At 51.4% G+C, this 12,468-nt stretch overlaps 1 protein-coding gene across 3 annotated transcripts in view; it reads left to right on the top strand.

Moving 5' to 3' along the window:
• Nucleotides 1-12,468, top strand: part of ACAP3 (ArfGAP with coiled-coil, ankyrin repeat and PH domains 3) — a gene marked incomplete at its 5' end in the record, with an annotated part of 62,811 nt that overhangs the window by 36,323 nt on the left and 14,020 nt on the right. For all 3 annotated transcript variants that reach the window (XM_082776981.1, XM_082776979.1, XM_082776980.1), the window contains 5 exons: nucleotides 2,192-2,250; nucleotides 3,932-4,115; nucleotides 5,337-5,381; nucleotides 5,819-5,914; nucleotides 6,256-6,330. In XM_082776981.1, the coding sequence (XP_082633107.1) occupies nucleotides 2,192-2,250; nucleotides 3,932-4,115; nucleotides 5,337-5,381; nucleotides 5,819-5,914; nucleotides 6,256-6,330 (459 nt within the window). The remainder of the gene's footprint in view (nucleotides 1-2,191; nucleotides 2,251-3,931; nucleotides 4,116-5,336; nucleotides 5,382-5,818; nucleotides 5,915-6,255; nucleotides 6,331-12,468) is intronic.

Below are 12,468 nucleotides of genomic sequence, written 5' to 3'. Positions count from 1 at the left end.
TAAGTGCTGAGAGAAGCAGCCCCCAGCCCGGTGCCCCCACCTTCTTTTTAGCTCCTGCTTTGCCTTGGAGCCTGCTGGGAGCTCCTCTCGTGGGCTCTGCTGGGATTAACGTGGAAATAGCAACAGCATCCCTTTGGGTGTCTCAACTTGTGTGTCGTGATTTAGGTTTGTAATTCCAGGAACACGAGCCTGGCCCCCTGAGCTTGCTGTCATTTTGGGGGGGGAAAAGAAGTTGCAAATATGGGATTTCTTATCCCCTTGCCTGAGAAGCTCACGCTGGGGGAATGAAATGCAAGACCCAGCCCCTCGGTGCTGGGCGAGAGCTGTGTTACCTCCCCTCTTCCGTGCTGACCCTCCCCGAGCCCAGCTGTGCGTGAGTCACGGGCTGGACTTCTCGTGTCCTGCCGCAAGCTGCGAGAGAGGGTGGGGTGGTTTTTGGTCTGGAAAATCTTAACCCAAACGATTCGTTCCAAGTACGTCTGGGAGAGGAGGATCAGCCAAGGAGTGGTTTTATATTTGAAATTCTAGGTCTTAAAGCCCCGTCTGTTTTGCCTTGGAAATCAGGTGGAGGACCTGCTTGCAGATATTCCCCTGGGGAAATGAAAGGAGCGATAAGAGGGGCGCTGGTATCGCGGGATGCTTCTGTCCCTGCTCACCCTGGTGGAAACCAGTGACGGCAGGCCTCCAGCTGGAGGTGCTGGTGGAGGCCAGGAGGTTTTCCTGCAGTTTGCCCGTTCCTTTGCGGTGTCACAGGTCAGAGGGAAGCGCTGTGGATGCACAAACGGCACTCGGGGAAGCTGCTCCATGGGAAACGGTGCGGGCCAAGGGCTCTTGGAGCGCACCCTGGGAGGGCAAACGGGTGCCAAGAGGAGCGAACAACTTACACGGGTGTAAAAACGCAAAGCTGGGTGGTCTCTGGGTTTCCTTTCTTTCCCCCTTGCTTTGCATCTGTTCGTATTTAGAGGCCGTTCCTGGCTGTTTATGCTCAGCCAGCCCTGGCGTGTTTCTTGCTTTGTCCTTGGCTGCGGCGCTGCATGGGATGAATCTGCGTGAGGCTCTGCAGCCGCTGAGCCCTGGCGGTGCTGGAGTGGTACACCTGGACAGCATCAAAAGCATGGCCTGCTCGTCTCCTGGTGGGAGATGTTAGGTGGGAGGGCATCTGTGGATGGACGAAGGAATGAGCCTGGGGGTTTCGTAAGGTCCTGGTGTCACGGGTGGAGACTGCTCAGGCTGAGAGCATGGACCGTGCTCCAGTGGGTGAAGGCAAGAAAAAAAGCCCTTCCCCAAGGAAACCGTCACAGTTTCTCAAACTACAGAATAAGGATGGACAGAACCATCCTCCCGATGCCTCTGATGGATGGAGGATGTTAGGGCTCTGGGCATTTAAGGAGAGGAAGCGAGGCCGAATGCTGGGTTGGGAAGCGCCGCTCCTTTCATGAGAAAGGCACAATCATTGCTGTGTGTCCTCCCTTCAGCTGCTGCTCAGGACACGATGCTAAGCTGGAGCCAGGGTTACTCGTGCCAAACAGCTGCGATGCCAGACCCCAGCACTGATATTTCAGGGCTTCCTTCAGGTTTGGGCCAGTGCCCAGGTCTTGTGCTCCTGCTGGGGGGGATGAAACGGGGTCCCTGTCGCTCCGTGAGCCACTTTTGCTAGCTGCAGCCTGCCCCAAAGGCTTCTCCGTGTCACCCTGAGTTGCTGTGCCCTCCCTGTGTGTGGTCTGGGAGCCTGGCCCTCTGTTCCCAATTAGCCAAAACGCTGTGCATCCCGAGCCCTGCCTGAAATGGGGAGTTGCTTGTAGCCATGGCCAGCGGAGACGTGGAGGGGGGGAGCTGAGCAGACCCCGCTGTTGTGGCATCTAACAGGGAACTTCTCGTGAAGGTCTGGAGATGGTAAGGGCAGAGGGTGTAGAAAAATGGTCCCACGTTTTTTTGGTGAGGGGTAGACAAAGTTGAAAAGATTTGTAGGAACTAACCCTTTTAATGCCTTATACTTGGACTTCTTACCCATGCTTGTCAGCGTGTGGTCTGATGGACCTTCAGAGGTGGCTCCTGTCTCCTTCCCAGGGGTGACAGTGCCCTCCTCTGGCAAATTGAGAAATCTGGGGCTTGGGAGAGACTTCAGAACGGACTGAAGGCAGCTGCTCCTACAAACACTCACTTTTCCTTTTTTTTTTATCTTTTTTTTTAGATCCTGTTTGACCAGGCTCAGAGGTCTGTCCGGCAGCAGCTGCACAACTTTGTCAAAGAGTGAGTATGAGTCCTATCAGCTCGGTCTGCAGCTTCTATCGCACCTCTTCTGAGTGCACTGGAGAGAACACAACCTCTGCCCAGCTCCCCAGGGCTCTGCTTGGGGCAAAAGAGACACGGAGGGGCAGAGTACAGGACCTCTTGGTGGGGTGGCTGTTGCTGTCATCTCACTGTGATATAATTTGGTTGCTCTGTTGTCAACCAGATGGATTTATCCTGTTCCCAAGTCCTATTTAAAGCAGGATGTGAAGGATACCTGCAGATCAGAGCAGCATCCCAAAGCCTGGCAGAATTCAGCTGCAGAGCTCATCTCTGCTTCCCCTCACTGAGCCTAGAGGTGAGACACCTCCCAGAGCTCAGATCCGTGCGGAGCAGGGCCAGCTCTGCATCTGTTCCCTTAGGATAAATGCAGGATTTTCTCTGCAGCTTAACCCAGTGCGTGCTCCCAGTTGGGATGGGGACAGCCTGGACCTTTGATGGGGTCTCAGCTTTCCTCACTGTCGCTGCGTTAAACGTTTCCTCTGCGAGCATCTCCTCCCCGGGGCAGGTGCCACATGCAGGGATCCCAAATCAGCTGAATGTAGGTCAGAGGCAGCCCAGGCCTCCAGCTAAGCAGGAGCTGGTTTCCATGGGAACTGGGAACTGACCGAATCCCTCACAGCTGGCTGGTTTGGTGCAGGGGGGCCCCCAGCTGACCCCCCAGCTCCCCAGCCCCATCTTCTTCCCTAGCCCTCCCCCTGCCCCCGCTTTCTCTATAATCATTTCTCTGATGAGCTCAGATTTAATCTGCTTAAGGCTGGCAGTCGGAAGGGGGAATTTCACTTTCGGTTTGGGGCTGTCATCCTTTTAGCATCTTTACAACTTACTTTTCCCCCACTTGTGCCCCTGAGCCTCTGCACTTGCAGGCTTCGGTGCCTGGATCTCTGCACTGCTCCTGCCCGTGGTTGGGGAAATAATTTTGACACCTGGGAATAAAGGAAGAATGGGAAAAGGAAGAAATCCCTTGCGTGGTGATCCATAAATATGAAATATTGTTTAATAATATTTGCAAATTATATATAGCAATATATTTATATGTATTTTTATATATGATTATAATTATCTTTTTATATATAATATGCAAATATTATTAAATGAGCCTAGTAAACAAGGGGAAAAGGAAAAGTCCAATGTCTGGAATTTGTCAGACAAGACAGAATCAGCTAGAGACGCTCATGGATGGCCTGGTTGCCCTTGTTGAATGCCCTGAATTTGAAAAGTAGCCGGTTTCCTTCTGTTTCACATCATGGAATAGGAAGTTTTTACAGGCAGGCTCTGAACCGTTCTGCTCACTGCTTATTCCAAGGGCAGTCATGGGCTGTCTGTAGGGCTGGATGTGGTCTTGCCTGGCTTTCTGGATGCTGTCCTTGGAGGATTTCCTTCAAGATTTAAAGGCAGCATGGAGAGCCCAGTGTCTTTCCTGGCCAAGTTTCTCTGAAGACTGTCTAGAATTAGTCTGGAGTCAGTCCAGCTAGACACAGTGGCACTTGGAGGGGTCGTTAACATGCCAGTGACACTTGAAGCAAGATCTCTGAGTGATGGCAGTGAACCTGGCTTCGCCTCTCCCTGCTCTGCTGTCCCAGCAGTGTTGTGGCTGCTCTGTAACGATGATTCCCACCATCTCCTCTTCTCTGGGTTCCAGTGACGTCCGGAAATTCAAGGAAACCAAGAAGCAGTTTGACAAGGTAAGAGAAGACATGGAGATTTCGCTGGTGAAGAACGCCCAGGCACCTCGGCACAAGCCCCATGAAGTGGAGGAGGCAACGGGCACCCTGACCATAACCAGAAAGTGCTTTCGGCACCTGGCCCTGGACTACGTGTTGCAGGTTGGTGTCTGCCCACGGCTCTGTCTGCGCCTCGCAGTGCAGAACAAGACCTCAAGGCAAACTGCTAAAACTGCTGTAGGGAACAAAGGCATTGACAGGTGGAAGGAGACAAAAAGGGTCTTACATCTGCATTCAGAAGGGTTTGGGGTTGCTAATTCATGGGACGTTTCGCCCTCTGTCCTCAGGGGCCAGAGAGTCTATGGGACTGGTGTGTGAGGGAGTGTGAAGCCATCAAGGTTTGCTCCAGTTGCAGGCACTGGTGGAGTTGTCTGTGCACAGGGTGCAGATAACTTCTGTTGGAGGTCTCTTCCAACCTATATTATGCTATGAGTCCGTGCTGAAATGTGTTTATACATGTTTCTGCCTTTGCATGGCACTGACCTGACTCCACAGGTCGATGTTCTCCTTCCTAAAAATGCTACAGCATAGATGAGAAGGGAAATCTCCCTCGCTTTTCAGTGAGAGGAATTAAACAGACTGCCCTAGACTGAATTCCTCTTCCCAGTGGGAGATTTGCTGCGTCTGAAATGGTGAAGGATTTTTCTCTGTATCATTCACAGGCTTCGTGTCAGGTCTGTCCTTCCAGGCAGTGGGCGTATTGAGCAGCCAAACTGTGTTAATATTGATCCGTGTGTGTCTCCACTAGCTGTCACTCCCGCAGCACCAAGCAGAGACCATCTGCCAACAGGCTCTGTGTGATCATCAGGCAGTGCCTGATGGCACAGACGCTCTGACAGTCAGCCAGGCACTTTTGTCTGAAAAATGGGTGTGGAAAGGGTGTGCACACACTGAACATAGGCCCACCATGAGTACCACAATTTCATGGCTGGTTCCACAATAGTTATTGGATAAGCCCATGGTGCTACAGCGCTGCCTCTCAGCCTGCTAAGGGAAATCAAAGCAGTGTCCTGGTGGATTAAACATCTCCGTGTGATGCCAAATGGCACTCTGGGGTCACTGGTTTCAGCCTGTGCACAGCCATGGGGCCAGCAGGAACCTCAGTCAGTAGGAGCCTCCAACAGAAAATGTCTCCGCTCTTTTACTTTTCATTCCACCTGGAGCTTGCAAGAACTGCCTTTTCAGGAGCGAATTTTCTGTAACTGTGCTTGAATAGTCCGGTTTGCTGCTAGGGGCATTGCAACAAGTTGCTCCTGCTTAAATCCCCGTGTTGGACTGCCTAATGCTGCTGATGCTGAGAGTCTTATCTTGATCCCTTCACAGATCAACGTCCTGCAGGCCAAGAAGAAGTTTGAAATCCTGGATGCGGTAAGGACTCTGTTTTCTGGGGCTGCTCTCAGTGTCTCAGGGAAAGGCAGCCCTCTCCATTCCAGGCTGCACGGGTCAGCATCCCAGCTCCTTGGTCTGCCACGGAGATGCTGTCTGGGGCAGTTTTGGAGGCTGCAGGGATGCTAACAAGAGGGGAGGGTGAAGGAGCAGAGCAGAACTCCCCAGGCCAGAACTGGAAGGGACTTTCAGGGGGGAAGGATGCTGCTTGTAGTGCTTTCTGCTCAGAGCAAGTGGAAGCATGGCCTTGTGGAAGGATTTGTGAGAGGAAGAAAGAGGGAGAGTCACCTAGTGGATAGGCTGCTATGGGAAAGTGGTAGAGCTGTGCCTTGATGGGCTGTTTTATGGAAAATAAAGGATAAGGACTCTTCACACTGTCCCAGAGCCTGTTCTGACCTTGCTTTTGTTCCTCTCTCCAGATGCTGTCCTTCATGCACGCCCAGTACACCTTCTTCCAGCAGGGCTACAGTCTTCTCCATGAACTGGATCCCTACATGAAGAAGCTTGCCACAGAGGTGAGAGGCAGGGAATTGTGGCTTTTCTCCCCTCTGCCCTGAGAGGATGTCCTCGTTCCCCTTCAGCTACTGAACCTGGTAATCAGGGAGTGTGGTCAGAGCATCGTGCTAAGCCCTGTGCTTGTTTGAGCTGTGCCCTGGGCTGAGCACTGTGGTTAGCAGCCGGCAGCTGCAGTTATTTGCAGTGTGCACCCAAACGAAGCCCAACACACTTTTCTCCTCTCGTGGGGACTTGCAGCAAGGGGAAGGTTGGTGTAACGCTAGAGCAGGGAAGCAGAAATGGATTCATCAGCTTGTAAATCTCCTTCCTGACTTCCTGGTGTCCTCCTCCCCACCTTTAGCTCGACCAGCTGGTGATTGACTCTGCAGTGGAGAAGAGGGAGATGGAGCATAAGCACGCGCTGATACAGCAGAGGGTGAGTCCTGCGGCTGAGTCCTGGCCAGAGTCCCTCCTAAATCACCCAGGAGATGAATGCACGGCTGCATTCCCTTGGCACACACAGACAGGGCTTGCTGCAGGGCCCTTTCTTCATTCACAGCGAAGCTCACGCTGCACCGAAACGATGCGGAGGGTTGTGGGAGAGAGGGGGCAGGACTCGGTGCTGCTACTGGGAGAGGAGCACGCTGCAGCGAACTTTTATGCAAGTCTGCTCCTAACTGCTTGCTAAGTGATTCAGCTGCTATAATTGGGAATAACCACCATGATCTGGCAAGCTGCTAGGATCTATTATCAGACAAGTCGTAGCTTTCAGAAGAGAGGTAACTTTGGCTAATGTGGGCTCTGATTTTCCAGACCATTCATCTAGGCAATGATCCCAAATCCTTGTAGTAACGTTGATTTTCTTATTTTCCTTCTCTTAATGGATTACTGACCTGCCTGTGCAGACCCTCCTGCAGGTGAGTACCACAAATTTCCTTCCTCCAGCACCTTCATTTTTCAGAATTAGCACTTTGTTTCTTTGGATATTTACAAAGTCCTGCCTTTGAAACCCAAAAAAAAAAGAAGCCTTGCAACATAGTGCTGCAACATAAACACTAGAAATGTAATTTTAAAGCCCAGTTTCAAGTGAATTTGGTTTCATTCTCACCAAAGTTGTTTTCCATCCTGTGCTGAAATAAGATTTCAGTTTCCTCTGTTCTCTGTGATGGTCGGTCTTGACTCAGAGCAGTGGCAGCCGTGCTTGGCTGCCACATTTTTGGCTTTATTTTTGGTGCTTAGGATCTTTGAAGACCGTGGGTCTGGTGGGAGGAGAATTGGCTGTACAGGCTTCGAACTGAGGGCAGTGGCGGGCTTTCAACACATGCAAACGTTTGTAAAAATACAAAATGATGGTCCCCAGCCCACAGAGCACTGTGCAGGGGGGGCGTTGTGTCCTGTGTGGGTAGGAAGGGTTTGACTTGTCGTGGTGGATGGATGACAAGTGTGCAATGCTTTCCGTGCTGTGCATTTGCTTTCTCCCGTGTGTGCTCCCTGGTCCATTAGCCAGCATCATGTAACATAACCTCTGCAGAGAGAGATGGGCTGCAGCAGCTTTTCCATTCAAGTCTGTTTAAAAGCTGTCCCGCAGGAGATGACAGCAGCAATGCTGGGGAAGCCAAGGGAAGCCAAGCCGTCCTCGGGGAATACAAAAATGCTTGCCAAGGCGTTGATGGCTTGCTGTCGTTTTCAGACCCAGAGTTTAAGCCCTACCAGGGTTTTAACTCGCAAAGAATCCTTTAGCAGTGAAATAAGAGCTAGAGAGGTAGAGCAAAGCCAAAGAACGGCGAAAGATTCAAGCTGCCTGTAGATAGCTGACAGGATGAATTAAAACCTGGCTTGTTGCTGGAAAGATGAATGTACAGGGCAGGTACTTGCGTGGATCACTACTCCTTACCAGGAAGGAAGCAACTGGCCATTTTTTCCCTTCTAATGCTCTCTCAAAAGTGTCATAACGCATGAAATGGAAACGTAACTGGATTTGAAAGTTAATGACAGGCATTCCCTGGGAAGCGTCCTGTGCATGTGCTCCCTGCGGTTAAGTGTTCCGAGGGAGGGGAAGACCCATCTGTGACCTCTCCCTTCCCCTGGGGACTCTGCAGGAGTGATGACTTCATTCGAGGGACTGCGGAAGGTCTCTCTGGTGCTGTGCATTTCGGTTAAATCTCTTTCCACTGCATGGCTTTCAATGGGCTAGCAGCAAATGAAGCAGGGGTCGGGCTCCAAGAGGGAGAAGGAGCAATTATTTTTCACCGAGATAAGGTATGCATAGAGCTGTGGCTCCCTGTGTGCATAGGCTTGCAAGAGAGCTGAACATCCCTACTGCAGTTTAGGGTTTAAAGCTTCCTGCCTGGATGTGTTTTGAGGCTGCTTTCTGGCTGCACTGGTGTTGCTCCTCACCGTGGAGCGTGGCACTCTGCATCTGCTGAGCATCTCGCCATCTCCAAAGGGAGCACAGCACACGTCTGAATTCATGTCTTCCTGCTCAGCCCGTCCAAACCCAGGGATATCCTCTGGTCTTTGGAAAAAAAAAAAAAAGGATTTAGTAGCACTTAACTATAGAGGAATGGGGGAAACATCTTTTTTTAATCAAACTGGTGTCTTCCTGAACAGCCTGCCAAGGTACAGCAGAAAAGGGAGGGAATCCAGTGTAAAAAATGCAGTTTGGAGTGTTCCTTGGGGTCTGATGGCACAGTTTTTCTCATTGAATTACCTTTGGGTAGCTTTGTGAGGGCAGCCTGCTAAGAGCCACATTCCTAACAAAGTGGTCTCTTTTATTTTTTTAATAAATAATAATAATAAAAAAAAAAAGATAGGAGGGAAATTCAGCATCGATCTCAACTATTTTCTTTGATACTGGAATTCAGGTGCCTTTTCTTATGCCTCTCTCTCCCCCACCTTCCTGCATGCAGCATCTGCCTCCTTTTGTGTCGATTCCTAGGGCAGCTATCACTTCTGGCTGTCATTTTAACTGCTGCCCTCTCTGCCTTTCCAGCTCCAAAGCCTTCAAGAGCTCCACTTGCAGCTTCACGCTGCATAGCAAAATAACGCTCCCTTGTACAAAAAGGGTGCCAATGAAACTAGCGGAAGGATGAGTCTATTTTTATGGGCTACAATAAATATTTGAGCTATCCTTCTGGTGTGCAAAGAGAAGAGAGGCTTAGTGGGAAGGGTAGGGGTGCCTCTCTCCTGTGTGCATGGGCTGCTTGTGTGAAAGGAGTGCTTTTTGGAAGACATTCGTGCAAAAGGCTGTAGAGAGAGTCCTGTTATTGGCCATATTTCTTGTGCATTGAGCTGATCTGTCTGAAATCACACACATAATACATTTGTTTGCACGTGGGCTCAGCTGATGGATGCACAAAGGCACGTGGGCTGGTCCAGGTTGGACCACGTAGGTGAAACACCACCAGAGCGCAAGCCTGGGAAGCTTTTCCAGTGGGAAAAGGGGGAAGAAATGGTGGCACTTAAACAAAACTGCCGGTCTCTGGAAGTGGAACAACACAGGGCTGTACAGAAGCTGCTTTGCAGCCTCATACCTATTCCCCGATCCCTGGCAGAGAAAGCAATTGTGCTTCTGCTGCCTGTTTGCATGGCAAGGGAGGAAGGAGTGCCAAGGCAGAGCTCTCTGCCTCATTTAGCCCAGCTGGTAAATAACAACCCGGGGGCCATCTGGCACTTCAGCACCCCGAGTTCACGGCTGCAGCGGAGCAGGGCTGGAATTGCTGGCCCAAAAGGTGGCCCTGCTCCCAGGAGCAGCCCCTGCTGAAGGCAGAGGAGCGTGGTAAGGTCAGGGGACAGGCGGGGAGCATCTTCCTGTCAACCCCGCTCTGTGCTGCCTGGCTTCTCCCACTCCCTCCTGTGCCTCCCTGACAGCTGTATGGTAATTAGCCCTTGCTCTAAGCTGATTGCCTGTGAATAGGAGGCATGGGGAGGGGGCAAGCAGGTGGTCCCCAGGGGCCAGCCAGCTTCCTTCGCCTGCTGCCCCTCGCTTTGACAGGAGCCAGCGGCAGAGCTCGCAGCCTCCCGAAAAGGAGTAGGAGGGGTAAAGGAGAAGGGGCTGAAAAAGAAATCCCTCCTTCCCTGCCAGCCCACGGTGCTTAGCAGAGATGCTACTCTAGAGAGCGAGCAGAGAGAGGAGAGAGAGAGAGGACAGAGCTGCTCCCTGCAGAACCTCCCCGGCAGCTGGCATCATGAAGATTTTCAGCAGGCTTGAATACCTCCTGGTAAGGAGATGGTTCCTACAGGGTTGGTTCTTGGGGAGAAAGTTTAGGGGGCGCTTAGCCTTGGGGGAGCAAGGAGGGTGCCTGTAGGAGCGTGTTTGCTGATGAGACCCTAAAGCAAGTACAGCTTTGTTGCTGTAGGAGAGCAAACGTGTTTGGTTTTGTTGGCGGGATGGAAAAGGGCAGGGCATGGATCTCTGAGCATCATCTGCTGGCAAGCTGCAGAGCAGGGGGATCGTTTGGCATCAGGGAACTCCAGAAACAAAAGGTCTGTAAATGGGATTTTGCTGGAATGAACAAAAGCTGTGCAGAATGGGAATGCGTGTGGGGGAGCCCTCCTCCGAATTCCATCTGCTTCGGAGGGTGCCTTGGGCTGTGCAGTGTATACACAGGGGTAAAAATAGCCAGATAGAGAGAGGCTTGAAATCCAGTCAGGCACCAGAAGAGAACAGAATGTGCGTGCAGCAGTGTTTGTGTGGAAGGGGGCGTGTGCCTCCGTGGGGAATGGGAATATTCCTCTGAATTAGGTTCTGCTCAGCATGGGAGCCAAACTAGGCACGCAGCGTTGCACTTACCTCGGGAGAAGCTCTTCTCTGCGCTCGGGTGTTTATAATGGTAAATGGTGAGCATCGTTGGTTACCTAACAAGTGAAGGAAAGCACTTCGGGGTAAAGCCTTTGTTTTCTCTGAAGGCGAGCAGTTGTCACGCGTGCTGTCTGTTGTCTTCAATGGTATTGATTGGAAATAAAATCCCGTGGAGTTTATTTCTCTGTGTTCCTCTGGGTATCTTCAACTGTACTGAGTCAGGATTGCCTGGTTTGGGGAGCTTTTCTATCACTAAAAATCAAAACATGCAGAGAAGCGCAGTCACGATGTCTACATCGAAGTGGTACAGTGAGGTGTTAATGCTGTGGCTCCTCAGGGAAGGCCACTGCCATGATAAGAATATTTTAAAGAACTGCAACGAAGCTGATGTTTCACAGAAAGCTTCTCTCTGTTCTCAGCTAGGTGTTGTGCCCTTTGGGACTGGAGCAAACCTGCGCCAGGTGGGCAGAAATGAGACCTCCCTACTGCAGCAGGTGCCTCTGAGGCAGGGCTCCTTGCCTGGCAAACATCCCCCTGCCAAAAATATCTGGGGGATGAGGGCATCTTCACCCCTCGTGGTAAGGCTGCTCACTGAAGCTGTATTTAGTCTGACCAGGCATCTCTCTGCGTGAAGTGCTGGCTTCACAGGAGCAAGGGGCAGAGCTTGGCTGCCCTCTGCAGCGTGCAGTCCCTGCGCATGCTGCGTGCAGATGGACGAGGGAGTTTGCAGCCAAAAGGGGCAAGAGATGCCCTCTAAATAGGGTTTTCTTTTTTTCTTTCCTGGATCCGTTTGTGGCTGTGCCTGCGTTGGGTTTTTCATTTTGTTTTCTGGTTCGAGTGTCCCCCTTAATTCCTTTTTCACATCCCTATGGCCGTGTCTCTTGGAATTTGTTAATTCATTGTCATTTCGGCAGCAGTCGGCGTGCTCCCGTGGAAACCGTGGTGGCATCCTTTCTAAAAGAATATCAGCTCCTGGGCAGCCGTGTGTGCAACCTCAGGGTGACAGGGCCAGCGAGGCCAGGCCGGTTTGATTTACTGGAAATGGATGACACGGGGAAGCAGATGATGGCAGAGATTCGGTTTCTTGTTTTGGGAGAGAAAGGATTTATTTAACCAATGTGGGATCCAACGTGTCACTGCTGTTTCTAATCGCACGCACAGTTGTAACCCAAGCCATGCAGACCCCAGTCCTAGGAAGCCTTTTCCATGTCGAGCATTTTTCATGCAGCAGAGACAATGAGGTGCTAATTGCAGACTGAATAAACGGGTCCAAACCCACTGAGAGCAGACTCTTCCGATCCGTGCACACAGCGGTGATGGGAAGGAATTGGTGAAAGGAGGTCTGTGAAAACCATGTGTTAGTGTCACACGTAGCAGGGAAGGGAAAGGGGGCACAAGAAAAAGCTTTCCTGTGTGCCCTTACCCTGCTCGTCAGGCCTTTTAAAGTGAGGTTTGAACGCAGAAAGTTGCTGGCTGTTGTGGAGTGGGCGACACGTTCCTTCACCAGCAGCTCCCAGACACAGCTGGGAGGGCTTGAGAGGCTGGGAAGTTTCTCCTTGGTTTTACCTTTTGGCTGTATGAGCTGTTCCTGCACCTTGTGCTTTCAGTCTTTGCCTGGCTGAGAAAGCACAACCAATACTGATCGGGGATCGTTGCTGGATTTATTTTTTTTCCTTCCCTTTTCCTTTAGTTTGCCCTTCACTGCATAAGCTGGTAGCAAAGACCTCAGCAGAGAGCAATGAACTGGAGCAAACTGCCCCTGAGGATCAGCCC

This window comes from Aythya marila (assembly GCF_965140915.1).
Source record: "Aythya marila genome assembly, chromosome: 21".
Taxonomy (NCBI): Eukaryota; Metazoa; Chordata; class Aves; order Anseriformes; family Anatidae; genus Aythya; species Aythya marila.
The sequence above is the reverse complement of the archived record's forward strand: the minus strand, read 5'-3'. Positions and strand labels throughout refer to the sequence as shown.